We start from the raw sequence: 23,631 nt of genomic DNA, 5'->3' as shown, positions 1-23,631 counted from the left end.
TCCTGCATCAGCCTCCCCTGTCTCTGGCACTAAAGGTGTGTGCCACCATGCCCAGCAACAGTCTGTTTTTTTAATTTGCCCCACCTTTACTTTGTCATTCTGCCAAATTGACACTGAAGCCACTGCACCCTAAGTGTAACTTGGGTGATCTGCTTAACAGAATCAAGGTTGGTCAACGCTCTATGGTTTGTTTATGAAAATGTAACTTACCTTTGCTGTTCTGATGGTTCATTATGGAGAGGTACAAGTTCTGTTTCCTTGGTAGCTTAGTTCTCTGGACTTCCAAATAAGACAGTTACCTTGCTATCTGGGTTATTCTCTTCCTTGGGGATAGCTTGAAAGGCAAATGTGGTTTTCAGAGGCCCTTGTAGTTAGTTGTCAGCAGCCAACATTGAGGCTCATGGCTGCAGCTGTGACTGCTTACAATATAGCAGGTTAGAAGGCAGCTCCTCTCCTGGAAGGCTTCTCAAAGCACAAAGCACACAGCTCTACAAGAGGTGCCTCTAGAGGGGCTGCCAATTGCTGGAGTGCCACGCCACCACTGGGACAGATAGTAATGACGCATCATATTTCCAGGTACACAAGGGCGGCCACAGGTGAGCTTCCCCCTAAGAGCACTGAACAGCCCTGAAAGATTCACCCCACTGCAAGTCCGAGGTCTCTGTGTACAGACTTTTTTTAAAAATAAGCTTCAGATGAGGCTAACCTAAGCTACACACTGCCAACAGCTGTGGGCACGTACACTGGCCGGATATAGTAGCGAAAGCCCAAGGCTCACGTGTTGAGTAGCTTGCCGCACGGAACCCTAACCTAACCCCAGCCTGGAGAGGCTCTGCTCTGATGTTGGCAAAGGAAGGTACAGTGAGCTTCAAATGACTGCTCTCCCACTATGAGGAGAAAGTCAGTGCGCTTCACTGTATCCCACCGTGGACCTGCAGAACTTTATCCTTGTGACATTATCTATTCAAGAAATTAATGTAAAGAGGCATGCCATTTCAAACATGCTGCCTTTCTGCCAAACAAGTTTGCAGTCATCCCTTGGTGTCTGCAGGGACACAGGTCCCTTACTAAAATGGTGTGGCATCTGCACATAACTTGCACACACCCTCCTATACGTTCCCAATCATCTCTGGATGGCTTATGATACCTAATGCAACGTAAATGCTACATAATAGTTGTTATGCTGTAACAACTAGTTGTTTTGGAACTAATGACAAGGAAAAAATAGTCTGTATATGTTTAGTATAATTTTTCAAATATTTTCCATTCTCAGTTGGTTGAATCCACAGATACAAAGGGTTGTCTGTACCTTGTCAATCCTGTTGCACTAAACAGCACTGTCAGCTTGTCCCTAAACCAAGTGACTTTAGCACTACCTTAAAAAAACAAATCCACCACTAAACCTAAGACTTAATATATAAATCCAAAAGGAAACAGTAAAAAGCCTGTTTTGAGACTTAAATAAATCTCAATTTTTAAATTTAACTTTAGACAAAACCAGCACATGCTGCTTTGCTTCTATGCTTCTATTTAAATATAGGTATCATTGTTTGCTGGCCTGAATTTAAAGGTTTCCCACCACCGAGTTAGGGATTTGGGAGAAAATATTAAATTTCAAGAGTTTACTGTTGACATGTAGACAAGGCATCAGTGCCCCTGCCGCTATAAGCAAGGAGTGAGCAGCAAAGCACAGGAAATGATCTGCTGACCGTGGCAGGCAGATACCCAGCCTGGGCTCTGCATTTGAAAATACCCTCAAGGCCTTGATTTATATGCTTTGACCCTCAAAAGTAAAAAAGGCAGAAGAGCATGTTTTTCTTCAGTTAGCCAAACTTCTGCCCTAAGCTCCAGGGCAGACTATCTGCCTCCCTGAGTCCAGAGCTATTTTCAGGTCTACTAGTAAGTAGGTCCCCCAGTACATAAGGGCATGAGTTAACAACTGTACAGTCAGTAAGCCTGAGACTTCATGAGAAGTTGGCCATTTCTTAAAAACATCTGCCCCCTACTAATGGGAAGAATCTACAACTGGTCTCAATGAAAAGCACACCCTGATTCAAACTAGACCTGAGAGGAAAGATTCCAGAATCTTGTCTACATAAGCTAATATCTCAACTTTCTTGTTTGCTGTGTGGTACTGAGAGGTTAAAATAAACTAACATCCAAGCTAGGTTCAAATTCTGACATGACCACTTTTTTTTCCCTGGTAGTGTCAGATGGAACCCAGGGCCTTGTGCATGCTAAACCACAGTGCTCCACTACTGAACTGCACCCCAGCTCCTGACACAGCCACCTTTTAATTGAGATTTTGTACAGTCCTTTTAACTTCTCAGTCCTTTAATCTTCTATTCAGATTGATGCTGAGAACTGCTAGAAACTATGTAGCATCCAGCACAATACCTGGTTATAGCAAATAGCTAAGCATTACTTGACCTTTTCTGGTAAGTAAGCAGCAAAGATAAGCATTGCACTTTGTTATGATTGAAGGTGCTCTCATCTCTTCTGAAGAGGGTGCTAAGACCAGGTTGCAAATACCATTCAGACTATGCAAGTGAATCACAAACTGACTGAGACGATGTAAACTAAAGCATTTTCTTTAAATCTAATTTTATTCCTAAAGTTGAAATTAGCTAGCAGGTAGCACTAAAAATACACCTTCACTATACAAAACAGTGTAAACTGATTACACATTAATAAAGACTCTAGCACACACACTCCTAATGTCAGAAGCTAGATGCAGCCCTTGCTATAAAACGCTGTTCCTGAACAAAAATGGACATTTTTAATCTAAGGCCCTTACAGGTGACTAGAATGTCAGTTGTTCCCAATTATGTTTAAACGCAGAAATAGCAATAATGTGGAAACTTACATTCATCAAATATTAGCATTTAAAATATACATAACTAATAAAGTGAACATTCAGAGGGGCCGCTGCTCAGCATGTTCCACATCAGCCACCGTAGACAGCTTACCTCACCCGAAAAGAAGTGGCGAACACAGGATGAAGGGGAAATACGAGAATGGGGTAAGTATCCAGAGAGCAGGAGCTGATGCCCACATATGGACAGTCTGACTTCAACAATTAGCGCTCACCAGGGACACGTGATAAAGCCCGGCAAAACCTGGGACACTCGTGTCCACAGGCAGGCAGGTGGTGGCGCAGACCAATGTTCCTTCAACTCAGGATGAACCTTTATGCCCCCAGTTAGTAATGAAAATATTTTTTAAAAATAGCTTCTGCCTTTGAACTGCACGTTTCCAGTCCCTTCTGTGAACTGAAATATTTGGGAGGGAGTCTGGGGTGCATGTCCCACTGGGAGAGCCTCGGTTTCAGGACTTGAACACGTGCACAGCTCGCACCACGTACTGCCGGCAGATGGGACACTCACTCATGCGCTTGCCGCACTTGGTGCAGGTGACCATGTGCCCGCACTCCAGTAGGACGCAATCGATGACAGCATCCATGCAGATGCGGCACAGGCTGTCGTCCTCCTCGTCCTGCAGCTGCAGCCGCTCGCCATCTGAAAGGCAACGGAGCTGGAGACGTGCGCAAGGCCTCCGCCCTGCCACCCTGCCCAAAGCCAGCCGCCATCTGCTGGCTGACGGCCACGGGCCAAGTACCAGCCCTGTGCTGTCCGAGGGACCATCTCTAACCTCTCTGAACTTGGGTTCTTTCCACTAGAAATGGCAATGCCCACTCCTCAGGGTTTTGTGTTTAATGAGAAGTGCTTGGCTTAGGGCCAGGTAAGAAATGCTTAATGACTGTGAGCTACTTGTTTCTATTTTACAGCTTGGTACAACTTGCGTGTTTGAGTAGGAATATACTGATTCTGTGCTTAGCAAAAAGAAACAAATCCTTGCCAAGGAGTAAGGCCACGCTGGGTTTTTTCCTTTTTTAGGTAGTACTATGAACGAAGCTCAGAGCACTCTTTACCACCACACTTCATCCCCACTTCTTTTAATTCTTTGTTTTGAGACAGGATCTCACTAAATTGCTGAGGCTGGCCTTCAACTTGCAACCCTCCTGCCTCAGCCTCCCAAGTTGCTGAGATTACAGGTGTGCAACACCATGCACCTGACCACTTTAGAATCGGGCCACTTCGGAATTTCATCTTAGTAGAAAAAGGAGCCTTTTTTTTTTCCTTCTCTTTTTTTCTTTTTAGTACTAGACATCAAATCCAGGAGTGCTCTACCAGTGAGCTACATCTCCAGCTTTGGCCTTAAACTTGTGACCCTACTGCCTCAGGCACCTGCCCAGCTGGGAGCCTTATTTCCACATTTCAGGAAAGTTGGGAGTAATCACATATCAAGTAGTAGAGGGCCCCCTCCCCTGCAGCCTGAGAAATATTTCTTGTCATTTTACTCTTGGAGTCCATCTACCTAAAATAGGATGGACCTTTCTGGCTCCATGGCCCATACTCAGATTTTGAGAAAATACAGGCTTTGAGTAAGAGGGGCAAAGAATGAGCTTAAAAAGTTAACCTCAGGGACAGATTTGGAGGCTTCCCTTTCTATAGGTCAGGGAGGGAATCATGGGTAGAACAGAACAGGAATTCAAACTTGAAGGACCTGCAGTATCTGGATTTGAGAGAGAGAAACTTCACAGCCTGCCATGTCAAAAGATCTTTGTAATGTGGGGTCTTAGTTCATGGGCCATGACTGGTGTAGGTCTGTGGGATGAAACGGCAGATGAGTGGGTGGAGAAGACATCTGAGTACTCTAGGTAAGATCAGAACCTGGACCTTGGCCCCCTCTCCTGGGTAGGAAGTTTCCTCCCAACTCTTTACAACTTATAGGCCTAAGAGAGTCCACCAGGGCTATGAGGTGAGACTGGCATGAGTGGCTTCAAGTCAGTCAGGCTAGGAGAGTCCCAGCTGTGCTCAAAACAAAATGTGTAATGTGTGTTCACGAAACAGACTGACCCAGGGTTAGAGTAAGCAGTTAACCAAGAAAGACTCTTGGGAAACCACACGTCATGTTTCCCAAACTAAAAACTCCCGAAGGTGGGGCTTCCACACATTTCTATCAAGCACTACACAGGTCCTTACACTGAGGAAGTGACCCGCCTACCCTGCACTGCCAGGATGCCATTCCTTAGCCAGCAGCCTCAGGCCTCCAAAGGCTCTGTGGGCTGGTTCCTAAGCCTGCCACTGTGGCACTGTCCTGGAGGTAAATGTGCTAAAGGACTTTCTGCCTAATCTGGGCATAAAACTTGTTAACAGATGCTGTATCACAGCCAGGTTTTAAGATTAGATGATAAAGTGAATGGTGAAAGGACCCTCAAGTCTAGAGAACATAAGATCTTTCGGTCTGTACACCTCCCAATTATTATTTTCTTGCCCAAAATGCTCTGTGGCTTGGCTCTGTTACCAGCTGAGGATTTCTGTGCCATCCTTCATCAATAAACAGTTCTCATTAATAAACAATTCATCAATAAACAGAAGTTCTCATCTCAGAAGTTTTCTGAGTAAATCTAATAGATTTACCTGATGCTAAGAACTATTTATAACCAAGATACAGTGAATTTTTCCCTCACTGTTAGGTGAGGATTACAAGCTACAACTGAGGTAATCAGAGGTTAATGAGAAGATAAGCGTCTTACAGACATAGTTTCATTAGAGTTCTAACAGTTAATTATGGTAGGAAAAACCAAGCTCAACAAAGGATTTATCTAACTCACCTGGTAAGGGTGGTCTCAGTGCCAACATCACACAATGAACTTACTATATTTGGCAGTTCTATAAATAGGCTCATATAACTAGTTCAGACTCAGTAAAAAGTAAATAGTTTTCTCAAAACTAAATCTGACATAACCCAGTTTTTTAAAGCCTAAGGAAAGATACTGTAGGGAAAAAATGAAAAAGTAAACCTACATGACTTTTGGTTTTCTTCATTCTCTTTGTATAAACGGTTAACTTTCTCTACCAGTTCCCATTTTTCACAACAGCCGGAATAGTTGACAAAATTCCGAGCCAGGATCTCCTTCAGCTGGCGCACACTCATCCCCTCCACCTCTTCCAGGCTCGACAAGTCGGACAGTGAAGCTCTTACTCTCTTCCTGGAGAGCCCAAGGGTCTGAAATCAGAGTGTCTCATTACCTCTGTTCCCATGAATCCGACCCCTATTACTGGACAGTCCCCACTGGCCTTGAATGTTCTTCCCAGACTTCTCAGAAGTCCTTGAAGGGTTTTAATGTATTGTCCTACATTCAAACTAGTGCTAACCTAGAGAAAATCCATGGGCATCCATCTGCCCTTCCTGCTGGCTCACTAATATTAGAGAATGCATGCTAGGCTAGGAACATACCTCCAGCTATGTCCCCAGCCCTAGGGAAAAATTTTATAAGTGGTCTCACCCGATCCTGCAGATCATCTTCTTCTTCCTCCTCCTCCTCCTCCTCCTCCTCCTCATCATCATCATCATCTTCTGTGTTCGCTGAAGCTATTTCACTTTGTACCTATACACATGATGCATCTGGTTAGGTCAGGAATCCTAGCTTCCCAACATTATCAACCCATATTTAAGAGAAAAGCTTTCCAATGATCATCCTCAAGAATGAGCCAAGCTGGGTGTGGTGGAGCAAGCCTGTATGGCAGGAAGATGGCAAGTTCCTGGCCAGCCTCCACAACTTAGCAAGGAGGCCCTAGGCAACTTAGACAGTCTCAAAATAAAAACAATAAGGCTGGGCCTGCAGCTCAGTGGTAGAGCACTTGCCCCTCACATGTGAGTCCCTGGGTTCAATCCTCAGCACCACATAAAAATAAATATATTGTGTCCATCTACAACTAAAAAAAAAAAAATTTTGTTTTTTCAGTGCTGGGGATCGAACTCAGAGCCGTGTGCTTGAGAGGCAAGCACTCTACCGACTGAGCTATCTCCCCAGCTCTAAAAAATATTTTTAAAAAATGAATAAAAACAATAAAGGGATCGGGATGTAGCTCAGTGATAGAATGCCCCTGGGTTCAAGCCCTGGTACCAAAAAAATAAAAAAAGATTGACCCAAACACCTTGCACACTCCACATCTCTGGATCCTTAATGCTGCTGCCCCACCAAAGAGTTGGGCCCTAATGACTTTGTAAAGAATTTACCTTCCAGGCTGGGGTTGTGGCTCAGTGATAGAGCACTTGCCTAGCACATGTGAGACCCTGGGTTTGATCCTTAGCACCACATAAAAATAAATAAAAGTATTGTGTCCATCTACAACTAAGAAAATATTAAGGAAAAAAAAAGAATTTACCTTCCATCGAGTTATCTGGAAACACAAATTCCTGTGTGTGTCAATTTGTTAGTTAAAAGGACTAACTCCCTGAGAAAGGTCCCATCATGGAATACCAAAACCCCCAAGGATATGGGGTGGCACTACATTATGCGAAAAGGCTGGTTTAACTGGACAGAAAAAAAGCTAAATTTGACCAAGATCAGCCCCTGTGTCATAAGCATCCAATTTGAAAGGTCTCAATCCTACTGGGTCACACTTCGAATTCCAAAGAAGGCTTTCTAAGCTGTTTCACGGAGGGTTTGTGCTGGTTCTAGTTTTTAAAAATCCTCAACAATCAGTCTGCTTTAAGGAAAACAAATCCCTTTAATTTGGATTGTATAGCTTTCACATCTTTTTTTTTTTAAGTTGTATATGGACATAATACCTTTAATTTACTTAGTTGTATGGTGCCAAAGATCGAACCCAGTGCCTCACATGTGCTAGGCAGCGCTCTACCACTGAGCCCCAGCCCTGTTCTTTTAACACAGATTCTACCACTGAGCTTTTTTTTTTTTTTTTTTTTTTCTTTTTTGAGACAGGGTCTCACTAAGTTACTGAGGCTGACCTGGAACTTGCCAACCTCCTGCCTCAGTCTCCCAAGTCACTGAGATTACAGACATGTGCCACGACACCTAGCTCATCTTTTCTTTTGAATATATTTCGACCGCAGCTCTACAATCGTCTAGGTCAATTCCCAGTTGACCGATTCACAGGCACCATACTGTAGCACCCAAACACCCACATTTCCCAAATGGCATCTTATATCCAGAAGTGGTACAAAAGTCAGAAGTGTCTTGTTCCAGTTTTCATTTGAGAAAATAATAAAATTTCCCAGCTTAAACTTGACTTACTTTTGAGTATTTGAAGTGCAGATAAAATTTTTTTTTAATTTTTTTTAGTTGTCAGTAGACCTTTATTTTATTTATTTATTTATATGTGGTACTGAGAATCAAACCCAGTGCCTCACACATGCTAGGCAAGTGCTGAACCACTGAGCTACAACGCCAGCCCAAAATCTACTTTGAATAACCCCTTTCTTCAGGGAAGAAAATTAAATGTGGAGAAAATTTTTCAAAACAATTCAGCATTTTATGTTTGGAGATTTTTTTGAGAAAAGTCTTGATAAGCTGCCCAGGCTGGCCTCAAACTCCCAATCCTCCTGCCTCAATCTCTCGAGTAGCAGAATTACAGGTGCATGTCACCACACCCGGCTTAATTCAATGTTTTAGAATCACACACACAGGGAATATCAACTACTTAGAATCACACACACAAGGAATATCAACTACAAGTCTTTATAGGTTATTCAATCAGGATATTCAAGGACCTCATTAGAACACTATTCAAATTAAAATTAGTAAATAACCACATTTTTTCACTTATTTAGATGGCTCTTTCATTATCTAAACTAGAACAATTTCCTTAATGCCAAGGTAGCTGGGCATCAGGTTAATTTATATACTGATTGTTTCTATGGTCACTGACACTTGTACAAATAGTTGTGCAAGTGTGTGTGTCTGGTACTGGGGACTGAGCCCAGGGGCACTCTACCACTTGGCTATTCCCACAGCCCTTTCCATTTTATATTTTGAGACAAGATCTAAGTTGCCCAGGTTGGTCTCAAACTTGCAATCCTCCTGCCTCAGCCTCCAGTGTAATGGAATTACCCAAGTGTGCCACCACGCCCAGCTTCAGTCATTTTTTAGTGCCTAACTGAGGTCAAGATCGATGAGCTATTTTTGGACCCTTCAGGCAGTGGACTCTGGGGCCAACTCACATGGACGTACCAAGACCATACAGCAGGAGGCTGCAAGTGCACGGGTTCAGCCCCGTGCAACACCACTGCTCTGAATCCTAACTTCTGGTTTATCTGAAGTCATCAGACACTATAGGCCACCACGTACAACCAAGAGTAAGCACACAGGGCTCCCTGGCAACCCATCACCCTCATACCTGTGCCAGCGCTCCGGATCTAGAGGTACGGTCTCCATCCATAAGCTCCCCCTGAAAGGAAGACACCGTAGCAGAGGGGGCTGTATAGTTTGAAAAAAATGACTGTGTAAAAAAGCTAGAAGTCTGGGACTGTGAAGAATTCAGACTGCTTGTGTCCAGGTCATCCTCAGAGCCTAGTCCATGATGGCACAGTACTAGATCTACCAAGTCTTCCTTCTCTCGACAAGTATCTATTGGTATGTTTCTAAGAATGAGATACTGCCGAAGATCCTTCACTTTTAGTCGCATCAGCCGAGGGCGCTGAAAGGCTGTCTCTTGTAATAAGTGACAAGTAGAACATCTACGGTGATTTTCTTGCAGGACTGAACAAACGGAGCAAAAATCCTTCTTGCAGTCACAACACACATGCTGAAGAGACAGAAGGGAAGCATTTACTGATACAAGATACAAGCCAGCATGCAGACCCGGGCTGCTTCTTGCCTTTATTAAAATTTAAACTTTAGTTTCTATGAAATCCCCTGTGGCACTATTTTCACAGGAATTTTAATGTTCCAAAAGCCATGAAAATCAAAACCGACCATGCCAAGGCAGTTGGATTCACTGAAGTTCAACAAATACTGCACTTTAAGGAAAACATACACTCTTGTGCTAATGAATTAAAACCTTCCCACCCCCTGGTGCAAACATGTAATTAGCAGAACACAGCTGACTTGAACCACAAGGAGCAGGAAGCACAGCCACGAACTCTCTGCCGGGTCTTCTCCTATGTGAATGACTTCCCCACTTAAAGAGGAAAAGAGAAAAAGTATAACACAGAAAATAAAGAGAAAGGCCCCTGATCTCTCCAAGTCAATTTAAGAGAGAGGACCCCAGTAAGCTGTCACCCACACACCTTAATCACAATCCATGCCATCCCTCTAGAGACCTCACAGGACACTAAGCTGTGGTCACTTTAGCCTGGTGCACTATTCTCAAGAGCTAACATATTTTTTTCTCTGCATATTCAAAGGACTGAAATGAAGATCAAAGAAAAGTGAAAATAGCTGTTTTTAGCCTATTTTATGTTGAGCCTCTAAATAGTAGTTAGCTTATCACACTTATTTCTTCATGTGAGAGTTAAGAGCATGGTTAGAGACAAATTTTTTGAAACTTGAGATCACAGTTACAGTAAATCATCTCTGAAAAAAACTGCAGGCTAATTAAATCTCTTGCTTCAAAAAATAAGTGTCATCAGGAAGAATGAAATGGTACAAACAGGTCAGAGCTCAGACAAAAGGATGCCTGACAACATGAGACGCAACGATGGCTGCGCAGAAAACACGACGGGAATGTGATCCCTTCAACTGCATACTTCTCTAAATGGGAAAAAGTTAGTGGGACTAATTCTTCATACTTTTATAAGAAAGAAAATTCATTACCTATTCAAAATAAACTACGATTAATAATTCTCATCCCACGTGTCTTGTATGTAATATTTTATCCAACTCACCTTCTTTCTAAAGACTGAAAATGAAAGTCCACAGGCTTTGCAAACTATATTAGGCCCTTCCGTAGTTGCTGGTGGGTAGGTGGAAAAATCAGAGTTTGGTGTAAATCTGAAAGGGCCAGTGCCTCCTGCAAATCCTGACTGCTGGCCCCTGACAGCTCCGGTTCCCATGACTTCATTCAGCAGCCCACAGCACGAAGCCCACATAGATGTGGCACCCGCCTGGAAAGGAACACAAGTGCCACAGTTTAAAGCCAAGTGGAACCTGGGCTGTCCGGGATCCTCAGGGAATGCCATTCTGGAGGGGTACGTCTGCCCTAAATTGCGAGAACACAGTTCTCACATCTAGAGATGAGCATCTCTAATCTGAAAATGTGAAACCACCAACATGATGCTCAAAGTTTCAGACTTTGGATTTTCAAATAAGAGATGCTCAAAGAATTTTCAAATAGGAGATACTCGACAGGAGAAGCCTACACAGATAACACCAAAATCTGAAACACGTTGGCCCCATGCATTCTGGGTAAGAGACACTCAACCTGCATTCCTCTAGGCACCACAATTTCAAGCTATTTGGAAAGATAATTTTCTGGTATTACCAAAGAATATCTGGCATTGACAATACTCTTGTTAAATAAAAAGAAAATGGGGGCTGCAGTCATGGCTAGCACACTTGCCTAGCATGTGTGGGTACTGGGTTCGATCCTCAGCACCACGTAAAAATAAAAAATAAAGGTATTATGTCAATCTACAACAACAAAAAAAATAACATGATCCAAATTTTGAAGGGGGAAAAAGGCATGTCCTATGAAATAATAGGGATATGTTAATACTAAAAAATTATTCATTTTTTAGTCTGAAATTCAAATTTCCTGGGCACCTGTGTATTTTCTCTGGCAATGTTGGCTGACGGAGATTACTGTACTAGACAGCACTACAGGCTGAGGCAGATTTTCCCAGGTATTATTTAGCAGAAAGAACATAACTTCAAATTGACTTCATTAATCCTAATCTCTCATTAGTGGCGTGGCTATATGTACTGTGGCATCATAGTTTTACTGAAAGACACAGGGAAGGTCTGGGGTTATAGCTTGGCAGTAAGAGTGTTTGCCTGGGATTTGTGAGGCCCTGTTCCAGCCCCAGCAACTGGGGCAGGGAGACGCAGACCAAGAGAGAAACATCAAAATGACAAATGAATTATAATCTTGTGTAATTTATTTTCTCCTTTGAGTTGTTCTCTACTTTCCAAATTCTTCATAAAGAAAATGCTAATTTGACATAATGGAAAGTACTTTTAAAACAGTCATTACTCTACCTTTTCAAACTGAAAATACTTGATAACCTTGATGACCTCCCAAGGTATAAAAGGTCATTTGCCACTCTGCTAAATGCCCCATAACTATTATGCTGCCTTTGTATCTTTTTCCTTGTCTCTTCCCTCTCTGTGAACCCTCCGTGGTGAAGCTATACCTACCTACAGCAACCTATCTCCTTTTCCATTGCAGTCTCAGAAATGTAATAACTACAACTTTAAAAAATAGATCTAAATGTTCATATATGAGAATCAAAGGCATTTTCCCTTGCTTAATGTTTAAAAGCAACAGTGTTTGGAACCAATAGGTTTTTGCACCTTGTCCTAATTCTTGAGCATTTTCTACAATTTAGATAGTGTGATAGGTGATGGAAGTTCACGCAACTGAGGTATTATTAGTCAAAATGACAGAAAATAACACAGTTCCATTTATTTTACTTATCTGTTAAACACTGATTGTTCAACAAGCTCTTTAAAAAAAGAATCAACCTTAAAGAGAACTGCGGATGTAGCTCAGTAGTAGAATGCTTATCTAGCATGCATGAGGTCCTGGATTCAACCCTCAGCACTGCCAAAAAAAAAAAAAAAAAGCCAACTTTAAAAGGCAATTTGGAATGATAATAAGGATATGCTTTTTATCCAGAAGTAGTATACTATATTAACTATAGGGAAAGAAGAAGATAAAGTAATAAGTAACCACAATACAAGCTCAACAATTTTAGTATCAGGATCACTGATTTAAGTACTATATGGCTTCATACCCTGTAATTCTGTAATTCAAGAAAGTGATGCCTTTGAAATTCATGTAAACTGATAATTAATAGTTTACACCTCAGACACTAGACCTCAGACTCTAGAGCCACGGTTAAAAAGCATTCCAATTAATAAAAGTTAGAGTGATTGTTCTTCTAAGGATTTGTGTGCACTCCTTTAAAGTAAGCTATCTGGCCTGGTGTAGTGGCACAAACCTGTAATCCCAACTGCTCTGAAGGCTGAGGCAGAAGGATCACAAGTTCAAGACTAGCATGGGTAACTCGGTGAGACTGTATTTCAAAATGAAAAATATAAAGGGCTGAGAAAGGGAGCCTTTGCCGCATATTCACAAAGCCCTGGTTTCCACCCCTAGTTCCAAAAGAGACCCCACCCAAAAAAAAATAACCCAATCAAAGAAAGAAAGAAAGAAAAGGCTGAGAATGGGGGCTGGGGTTCTGGCTCAGTGGCAGAGCACTTGCCTATCATGTGAGACACTATCCTCAGCACCATATAAAAGTAATAAAATAGAGGTATTATGTCCACCTACAACAGGAAGGAAGGAGGGGAGGAAGGAAGGAGGGGAGGAAGGAAGGAGGGGAGGAAGGAAGGAAGGAAGGAAGGAAGGAAGGAAGGAAGGAAGGAAGGAGGGAGGGAGGGAGGGAGGGAGAGCTGGGAATGGAGCTCAGTGCTAGAGAGTCCCTGGGTTTAATCTCTAGTACCAAAATAAAAAAATAAAAAATAAAAAAAAAAGTAAGCCCTCTTAAAACAACTAAAAACATTTTGTTTTTAAAAATGCAATTTGCAGGGCTTGGGGTTGTGGCTCAGTGGTAGAGCGCTTGCCTAGCATGTGTGAGGCACTGGGTTCAATCCTTAGCACCACATAAAATAAATAAAATAAAGGTCTGTCAACAGTAAAAAAAAAAAAAAAAAATTTAAATGCAGTTTGCACATAAATTTGGAAGAGAGGAGGGAATACCTCAACTGCAGAACTACCACTGGGGTAAATTTCACTTCATTTTAGGGGCCAAAAGCAGCAAAGTCGTAAGGAAGCTTTAGCCCCCTGCGGATGCAGCTACTGATTGGCTACTTGGCCTTTTGCTTTTATTCCCCTTCTTCCCTGCCTTTCCTCAACCACAGCAAAGTATCTTCTGCACAAACTTCTTTCTCCAAAGGCCTCTATTTCCACATGGCTGACAATTGTGTAAAGGGTTTCTTTGAATTACCTCTTATCCACCAACGTAACATTATTTAAATTTTGCACACTATTAAGCAGTTCAAATTGTTTTCCTGGTAAAGAACAATTAAGGTAAAAGATTATAGTTTAGCAGGTGAAAATCTCAATGAAACTTCCTCTTAAAGGCAGTACTTCTAAAAAGTCATATTTTTGCCCTTTCTATCAGAGATAATCTCAGGAGTTAAGGAAGGATACAATTTTCAGACCATGTTAATGAGAATGATCATCAAAATTCTTCAAGCTACAAATATTTTTTAATCTACACAGGTCTAGGGAAGGGAACAGAGAATTTATTTTGGGAAAACAGGTGGAATCTCTATGTAGAGGTCAATATTGGAAGATAACAATGTTGTCCCATTCTTCATCTTTTTGTTTTTTCAAAGGTGGTCCAGGTACGCGCGTAACTGCTGAGCCACATCCCCAGTTCCCTTTCGATGTGTTTCTACAGGAGAAGGGGAATTTCCTCTGCATCCCCAGAAGGAAAATAACAAAAAAGAATACTTCTATCTCTTGTCAGTCATATACGAATTTAAAAACAAAAAAGCCCAAGATAACCTCCAAAATATCCCAGGCAAGAGTATTTTGCTAAACCCAATACTCAGTACAGTGCAGATGTCCATTACTGCAGCTCGCCAAAGACATCCCGGAATACAAGAAACAACACCGGGAAATCTAGGTTGCAGCCTCATTAGGATCTGTGAATTTAAATTTGGACAAAATATCCCAATAAGAAAACAAATCTCGCACTACGAGTATAACTTAGCAGAATACTGACAGGGTGCATCTACACACCGCTCTCCTCCTCATGGCATCTGCAACACGCCAAGCTTTTAAAAAAATATTTTTAGTTGTAGATGGACACAACACTTCTATTTAGTTTATTTGGTTTTTTATGTGATACTTGGGATCGAACCCAGTGCCTCACGAGTGCTAAGCAAGCGCTCTACCACTGAGCCACACCCCAGGTCACTCCAACCTTCTTGAGAGTTCAGAAATTTCAAACGGGAAGACCCAGTCACCAGTTTTATGTGAAATACCTTTTTTTCCATTAAGTGTGTTTGAAAAACTTATTTCCACTTCCCTATTAAACCCCTTTTTCCTGGCATCCCGATGAGGTCATGGAAGTGATTTCATGAGTGATCTGACCTCCCAACTTTGGAGTAGATGGTTTTAGTCCTGTACCTCAGTGGCTGTGGTCCCTGCCTCTGGCTAGGTAACTACCCTAAAGACAGTGAGTGGTGGACTCACGAGGGGGGGGTCCTTAAAATTACTGATGACTGGGTCTCAGCCCTAGAGACCAATTTTGCTGGTCTGGGGTACAGTCTTGGGGGGAAGCAGGTGATTCTGATATCGAGCCAAGGTCAACGCCATTCAGTCAGAGGACGATCTCTCCTTCCTGCTTACACTATTTCCCCCGGAACATCACCCTCCACAGACTCCTGAACAAAAGGGGCTACAGGTACTTCTGAGGCCTGTGCCTCTAGCTTTCCGAGACAAATATCTCAGCCATGTCTGCAGTTAAGGGACGTGTCCCTAGAGTTTCACTTCAGTCTACAGTTGCCCCCAGTCCCTGCAGATATGCTCAGCTGACTTTTTAACAACTTAATCTGATTAAGTAGTTCCTTTCCCTCTTCTGTTGAAATTTGGTGACTTTCTTCATTTTCTTTGCTCTTTGCCCCAAGCTTTGTTTCCTAACACTCCTGCCTGTTTTCTTGTATGAAATCTCCACTATGCAGAGCAAGTAAGCTACTTCAGGGTCTATCAAAAGCAGCCACTGGCCTGGCATGGTGGTGCTTTCCTGCTCAGGAGGCTGAGACAACTCAGCGAGACTCCGTGTTAAAAAATAGAAGGGCTGGGAATGGAGCTCAGCAGTAGAGCACCACCGGGTTCAACCCCACGGTTCAAACTATTTTTGTCCTTTATCTCTAAATAGAAGAATCCACCCAAAAGAAAATAATCCCCAGGCTTCAACTCCCTCTACCTGGCTCCCCTGTATACTTTTCATTTTGCCAGGCTCAGTGGCACACACTTGTGATCACAGCAACTCAGGAAGCTAAGGCAAGAGGACTGCAAGTTCAAGGACAGCCTTGGGAACTGAGCGAGTTCCTGTTTCAAAATAAAACAAAATAAGGTGGGCGTGGTAGCACATGCCCCTATTCCCAGCGACCTGGGAGGCTGAGGCAGGAGGATCCAGAGTGTTTAGTGAGGCCCTAAGAACTTAGCAAGACTCTGTCTCAAAATAAAACATTTTTTAAGAAGGGCTGGGGATGTGGCTCAGTGGTTAAGCACCTCTGGGTTCAATCCCAGCTACCGACAAATAAACAAATAAATAAGGAAAAAGGATGTGGCTCAGTGGCACAGCACTCGGGAGTTCAATCCCCACTATCAAAAAAAAAATCTATTCTTTAATTTGTGAAACCAAAGTCAGGATCACTGGAAACTGAAGTCATGATTGGGACTGACTGACATGCCCTACTCAGGGCCTCCACTGACAGCAGGGCTATATAGGTCATACCACACGAGTCCAAGATGTTAGGCAGGAATCTGCAAACATGCTAAATTTCCTTCCTTGACCACGAATGTAGTTTGAAACATAATAATTTATGCCTGGCACAAAATCCCAACCTCAGAATATTTAGCTGTGTTTCCAGCTTATTTTCTGTCTAAAGCTTTTGACCCAAACTGCTTCTGATAAATCAGTCATGGGACCATGGGACCATGGTCCGTCAGTTAAGAACCAGACATCATATTAAAAACTTACATGGCTTTGTAGTGAGAAATTCTAAAACCTACCCGGAGTGCCCCTGACACTTAGACCTCTATGTTATTCTAGCATCCAATGACATTTCTCACCTTTTTTTTCTAAAGCCCATGCACCAATATTTTAAAGCAGCCCATAACACCTTTTTTTAACTCCCAGTGTGAACAGATAAACAAATGGAAATTAAAATGTTTGCTTTTGTACTGTAAACATCAATTGGAGAACATAACTTTAGCTCTGCAGCCAACTAACTGGTCTTGATGATATGCCATCTAGCCACTGGCATAATTAATCAAGGCCAGTTTACCACCTAGCTGAGTGGAAATCAAAATGTCATCCTCTCTGGGAAGGCAAATGTAAGCAGATCCTGAAAGTTCTGAGCCAAACATATTTAGTCCTTCTCTCAAACTCATCAACATCAAAGTCCCTCTATAATCTCAAGGTAGCAGGAAACCTAAAAGTGTTCCTCCCAAACTAGTCTTCCCCTCAGCAGGAGGGAAAGAAAGGTACTACCCACAAGCCCATATAATTTGCATGAAGGTGACAGTTGCCAGCACTGTGACTCATTTCCAGGACAATAAACCACCAAAGTTATAAGTACTCTCTCAGGTTCCTCAGTTAGATTCAAACAAGATGAACTCATTCTATATCATTTCAATCAAACAAACCAAGAGGAAATGTGTTATTTGTTTACAAGAGCAGAAGACCAGCCCTCTTTCTGGCAGAGTGCCATTTCAAATGGCCTCAAGGTTCTGCAGGTTTTGATTGTGTGTATGATCTAATGTCCTTTTAAAATTCATGTGGGGGAAAAGGGGAAGTATTCCAAAATAATCTAAAGAATTAACTAAAGTTTACTACAAATTTTGGATCCTATTCTCAAATGCATTAGTACAGGATCCCTTTTAATGATTTCATCAACTACGATATTAACCACCCGGACTAGAATGAAGAATTAGAAAGGATATGGTGGGTTCCATGAAAACTGGCAGAGGAGAGAGCACACATGCCCAGAGGGCAGGGAAAGCTGGGTATGAAAACAAAATATCTAAGTCATTTGCTTTTCATTAAGTAAACAGCAGTAATAATGCCAGCTCCTAGGAGTGTTTTTTGCTTACTAAAATTCTAAATTTTAATACAGTAATATTTTACAGTTATTTTAAGGATGAAAATATTAGTTTCATATTCAGGAATATTAATTTTCTCATTTTTTTTTTGCGGGGGGGGGGGGATACCAAGCATTGAACTCAGAGGCACTCGATCGCTGAGCCACATCCCCAGATCTATTCTATATTTTAGAGACAGGTCTCACTGAGTTGCTTAGCGCCTCGCTCTTGCCGAGGCTGGCTTTAACCTCGCGATCCTCCTGTTTCAGCCTTCCAAACCGCTGGGATTACAGGCATGCACCACCATGCCTGGCTCAGAAATTAAGACGTTACAAAAGCCATACAAGGATGTTCTTCCACCAAGAAAAGCTTCCTCAGAGAATTCATTCCCTACAGGTTATTTTAAATTCTGGACAACTTTAAATTTGCTAAAATTCATGAATGCACTTGTGTTAAAAGATAAGTAAAAGACATTTCAAAGATCAGGCACGGTGGCACACACTTGTAATCCCAGTGGCTCTGGAGGCTGAGACAGGAGGACTGTGATTCAAAGTCTGTCTCAGCAATGGCGAGGCGCTAAGCAACTCAGTGAGACCCGTTCTCTAAATAAAATATAAAACAGGGCTGGGGCTGGGGCTCAGTGGTCGAGTACTCCTGAGTTCAATACCCAGCACCAAAAAAAATAAGATGTTTCAAATCTTAGCACCAGTGATATAAAAGGACACATTTTATAGTTTAAATTTCAGTATGGTTAAACCTTCCTAGAGCATTTAAAGAAAAACAGAAAAAAGCAGTAGGGATAAACAAAATCTTGAGCTGGAGATATAGCTCAGTTGGTAGAGTGCTTGCCTTGCAAGCACAAGGCCCTGGGGTTCAAATCCCCAGCACCACCAAAAAAAAAAAAAAAAAAATCTTTACCCTATTTAGAGCCAGCTGAGAAACAGTCCTTAGAATATGAAGGACTTACTACTGAAATTGCTGCCTCAAGTTAAATACCACACATAGGGAACTCTGCCTTTGCAGTACTGGGGATTGAACTCAGGGCCTTGTGCTTGCGAGGCAAGCACTCTACCAGCTGAGCTATCGTCCCAGCCCTCTGCCTTTTTTTAAAACCGAGCTATAGGCATTTTATAAAATACTCAAGTAATTAACAGTTCATAAAAATTGGGGAAATTTTTAGTAGTCAACTCATTCTCTGGCAAATAGTTCTTCTAAAATGCCATGTCCACCCAGAGAGAGAGGATTGGAACTCTGCCGTTTTAACAACCAAATAGCCAACCACAAGAAAAGAAATTCTACATCCTAAAACAGATGTAGACCTTTAAAGTGTAACATTTATAGGCAAGACATTGGTCAAATTGATAGATTTTTACAATAATCTGAGTATAAACCATAAATCTTGCCTTCCTCATGCTGGGTTGTCTTCTTTTAAAACAGTACACTTGACCCTTAACACCACTCCCCCACCTTTCAGAGAAAAAAAAAGGGAATTACAGTCAGTAGATTACTATATCGTCAATACCTCATTTTAAGTTAGGAATAATGAACATGATTAGCACAATTAAGAATAAGATCAATACAAACATGGAAAAACAGGAAGGAGAAGCAAATCAAATTAACATAGGACAATAATTTGGATTTTTAAAAAAATTCTTTGTGGGGAGATAAGTAAACGAATTCTAGAGTTAAACAGCTACATACATCTAAGAAGTAAACCCATGCCAAAACATCAGCTTCTAAATAAACCAACAAAAATTAAATACTCATTCCACATATTCCTGGGTTTGAATGAAGATGTACTTATCTAGTTGATCAGCTTTTGAAATGATTTTAATCCTACTCAAAGTATCTGCTTACATGAATATTCATGTTAGAACTCCATGACATCAGGAGTCACTGATCTTGCCCAGAAATCTAGATGAGAATATCCACAATTATACAGTTATCAATAAGTCAATACAAAGTAATAACAATTACAAAGTCCAATCCTAAATTTTGTGAATCCAGTTTCACAAAACCAAAACTGAAAGCCAGATTCCTGTCATCTTGCATACACTGATAACTACTCAAGCTTGCAATTTGCTTCAGAAAATATCTTTTCTACATTTTCAATATCATTGAAGTAAATTTCGAAAAATTTCAACTTAGTATCTTCCACCTAAGTTCAAAAGCACTTGTTTTTAAAGAACATACTTAAAAATTTCTCCTTCCATATCTAGTTCCTTGACAACACAAATTTAATGTCAGTGACATTTTTGAGGTGTATATATATATGTGTGTGTGTGTGTGTGTGTTATATGTATGTATATTATGTCTCCTAATTTATTATTGCTTTATTCTTTCCTGCTTTTTGAATCTTAACAGTAAGATGATGATTTTCAGGAAATAAAGTACATCCAGATATTTTAACAGTATCCTAGGTTGAAATATAACTAAAATGGGAATTAAAAATACTCTTACAATATCCTCATACCTCAAGGCACAGTTCAAAAGTTACCTATTCCAAATATCTTGTTTCCTACAGTCAGAGGTATCTTTTCATGCTTCTGAGAATTTTTTTTTAATAACTTACATCATTCTGCCTTGTAATGTAATTAGCTGCAAAGTGAATGTCTCTTCCCTTTCGACTGGCAAAATCCTTCTTTACTAAAAGATGAGATTGTATTTTGGTTTCTACTCACCATGTCTTCCTCTTGGCCAAAACAATGCTCAAGAAAATATTTGCTTAATGTCTCTACCCCTCTTCAATCTTCCCCAGTAAATCTTTGACACTTTGTGAAGGCAGAGTTAACCTAACAGCTCACAGTTATTTTCTTTACCCACATCAAACACTGTTTATTGAGATGAACGAAACCGTCTATGGTGGAAGCTATCACCACCTTATGACTCATCCCACTCGGTCTGAGTTCGGCAAGTGATTAATTCCTGAATTGATCGCTGTATGGAGGAGCTCTTTAGAACTCTCAGCGACCAAGTTGGGAGAATCGTCTCTGAAAAGTAGGCCAGAATCTCCCCTCTGCCCCCTTTTCTCAAACTTCTATCAGGGATGCTCCCACGCTGTCACTCCCACCTGGGAGAGAAGCTGTCAATTACTTGATGCATACCTACTGGCGATGCAGACACATCTACCGTGCAGGTGCTCCAGGTCTCGGTCCCCATTTAAGCCTACCAAGGACTCCTTGAGGGTGGGATCCCCTACCCCAGGCATCTCCAGCCTGTTGGCCTGGCCCAGCCTCCTCGCTCCCGGCACTCCTTCTCCCTTCGGTCCCGTGATGTTCCCGACATTTGGGTTAGTTCAAGGACTCGGGGCGGGAGAGGGCACGCCGTGGGCAGAGCCACGGAGGGCTGGAGCGGGCACGACTGGTTCTGCCTCCGGCCCCCGAGGAAAGCATCCAGGGCCCGGCGCAGAGAAGGGCCCACCCGGCCTCTCCCCGCTCCTTGGACTCGCCGGTGCGAGGTGTGGGGCGAGCTCGAGGGTCCGGGAGACCAGGCTTTCAGCCCAGGGCCCCAGACGCCGGCCGGCGACCACCCTCCGCAGAGGTCTCCGAGGAGCCGGCGGGGTGCCCGCCAAGGCGGAAAGACAGGAGGCGCTCCGGGTCGTACAGGAGGGGTGAGGAGGGCCTGCCCGGCTCCACCAGCCCCTCACCTTCATGGCCGCGACCGCCTCGGCTCGGCCGGCGCTACCGGGGAACTCAACACCATAGCAGCTCCTGGAACAGCCGACCTCCTTCCTCCTAGGCGGTGATTACGGAGCCTCCCGAGGCGACCCAGCGTCCGGACGTAAGGGGCGTGGTCACGCTCGCCGCGCGCCCGGGAAGAAAGATGAGCGGCGGCCTTGTCGACCAATAGGCAGCCAAAAAGAGGGGGCTGGTCAACAGAGCCAATGAAGGGGAGGGGAGGGGCGGGGCCTCCAGCACTGCCGGGTGGGCCCAGGGGGACTCTCTTCTGTCCTGAGCGGAGATGAGCGGGTGTGGGCGTGGCGGAAGGCGCTTTCCGTAGCCTCTTTCTTAGGAGGCTGAGATGGGAGTCCTCGTCTGCTGAGGATCCTACTTCAGCCGTCAGCTCGCTGGAGTGGGTGGTCAAGTTTCCAGGACGGGGAGGGCTGGAAGGGCCGTAGTGAATATGAAAGCGCCTTAGGTTGGAAGGCTTTTGTTACAACCCTGAGAGCAGGGCCTCAGGTCTCCCCTGTCCCTCCCCGCCCGAGCGTAGGGGGTCGCGGCGTAGTTCACACCGCACACACCGGATAATGACCTAGGGTCTCTTCAGGTAGCGAAACTGCACGTGGGAGGCTGAGCTTTAAAAACAAGGTTTATTGGAAACACTTGGACAACCATGGGCTCTCAAATCCCAGGTGCCCTTTTAAAGTGATGTTCAAAATAGCCAAAATCCTAGCACAAAAGAATTTGTATCATCCCTCAGAATTGATTTTTGCGGGGCAGAAAAATTGAGGTTGTAAGTTAAGGTATCAGTATCTCAGCTGGACTCAATTGAGGCCCTTGGTTGTATTTCCTACCCTTTTTTCTCTCAGCGAGGATCCTTTTTTGTTTTTTTGTTTTTGGTTTTTGTTATTGTCGTTTGTGACGGAGGTGGGGGATACCGGGGATTGAACTCAGGTGCATGCAACCACTGAGCCACATCCCCAGCCCTATTTTGTATTTTATTTAGAGACGGGGTCTCACTGAGTTGTTTAGCACCTCGCGGTTGCCAAGGCTGGCTATGAACTCTCGATCCTCCTCCCTCAGCCTCCCGAGCCACTGGGATTACAGGTGTGTTCCTGGCTTGCATTTTTTTTTTTTAATCTATTTATTTTTGGTACTGGGGATGGAAATCAGGGGCGCTTAAACACTGAGCCACATCCATTCTTTTTTGATTTTAATTTTGAGACAGGGTCTTGCCAAATTTCTGAGGCTGGTCTCAAACTTGCTATCCTCCTGCCTCAGCCTTCTAAATCACTGGGATTATAGGAGTGCATCACCATACCCAACTTTTTGCCCCCGACTTTTTTTTTTTTTTTTTTTTAATCCAAAATCTGTTTATTGGGATGTTTTCCCACTCATCTTGACTCAGGTTGTTTTTAATGCTGCTTCCTCCCGAAGAAACATGCTTCTGTAAGTCTTGCTTTTCCTCCTGTAGGCTGGCAGAGGACAGTGGAGCAGCCAACACACAAAACTGTGCGTGGCTACAAACTGGTTATTTTATAGCATCCAGGGCCATTTCACATCCATGAAATAGGAATTGGGGCTCTGTACCAGGCGCTTCTTGTGTTTCCTCTTCTCTTCTGGAGAGGGGTGAAGGAGTCTTTTGCAAGAGGCATGTTCTCATGGGGAGATCATCACCACCAGAAAGGTCCCCCCAACACTTTTTTAAATTTTGTTTTTGAAACAGAGTCTTGTCAAGCTGCCCAGACTGGCCTTGAACTTTCAATTCTCCTGGGTTAGATTCCTAAGTAGTTGAGATTATAGGCATGCACGACTGGCCAGCTCACATTTCTATTTGGATGATAAAAGTGTTCTAAAATTGGCTGTGGGAATGGTTGCCAAACTGTGAATATAGTAAAAATTTGAATTGTGCAATTTAAATGAGTGAATTTTATGCTATGTGAATTATCAATAAAGCTGTTATAATAATAACATTGAAGAACAATTAATATGAAATTTTGTTTTGTTTTGTTTTGTTTTGGTGCTGGGGATCGAACCCAGGACCTCAAGCATGATAAGCACACTACTACTGAGTGACACCAATACAAAAATGTAATGCAGCTGAAGAGCGGCCA

At 42.8% G+C, this 23,631-nt stretch overlaps 1 protein-coding gene and 1 pseudogene across 2 annotated transcripts; both read right to left on the bottom strand.

Annotated features, from left to right (window-relative positions):
* Nucleotides 1-4: 4 nt before the first annotated feature.
* Nucleotides 5-21,643, bottom strand: RNF34 (ring finger protein 34). The gene is made up of 6 exons (XM_079149664.1): nucleotides 21,505-21,643; nucleotides 10,699-10,917; nucleotides 9,210-9,617; nucleotides 6,353-6,454; nucleotides 5,871-6,072; nucleotides 5-3,518 (listed from the first exon to the last, which is right to left on the bottom strand). The coding sequence occupies exons 1-6, from the start codon at nucleotides 21,508-21,510 to the stop codon at nucleotides 3,328-3,330; spliced, it is 1,128 nt and encodes a 375-aa protein (XP_079005790.1). The 5' UTR covers nucleotides 21,511-21,643; the 3' UTR covers nucleotides 5-3,327.
* Nucleotides 21,644-21,980: 337 nt separating this feature from the next.
* Nucleotides 21,981-23,172, bottom strand: LOC306667833 (small ribosomal subunit protein eS27-like; annotated as a pseudogene). Its single transcript has one exon. The product of its transcript is annotated as a small ribosomal subunit protein eS27-like (transcript).
* Nucleotides 23,173-23,631: the final 459 nt, after the last annotated feature.

Source organism: Sciurus vulgaris, assembly GCF_902686455.1.
Source record: "Sciurus vulgaris genome assembly, chromosome: 8".
Lineage (NCBI taxonomy): Eukaryota > Metazoa > Chordata > Mammalia > Rodentia > Sciuridae > Sciurus > Sciurus vulgaris.
The sequence above is the reverse complement of the archived record's forward strand: the minus strand, read 5'-3'. Positions and strand labels throughout refer to the sequence as shown.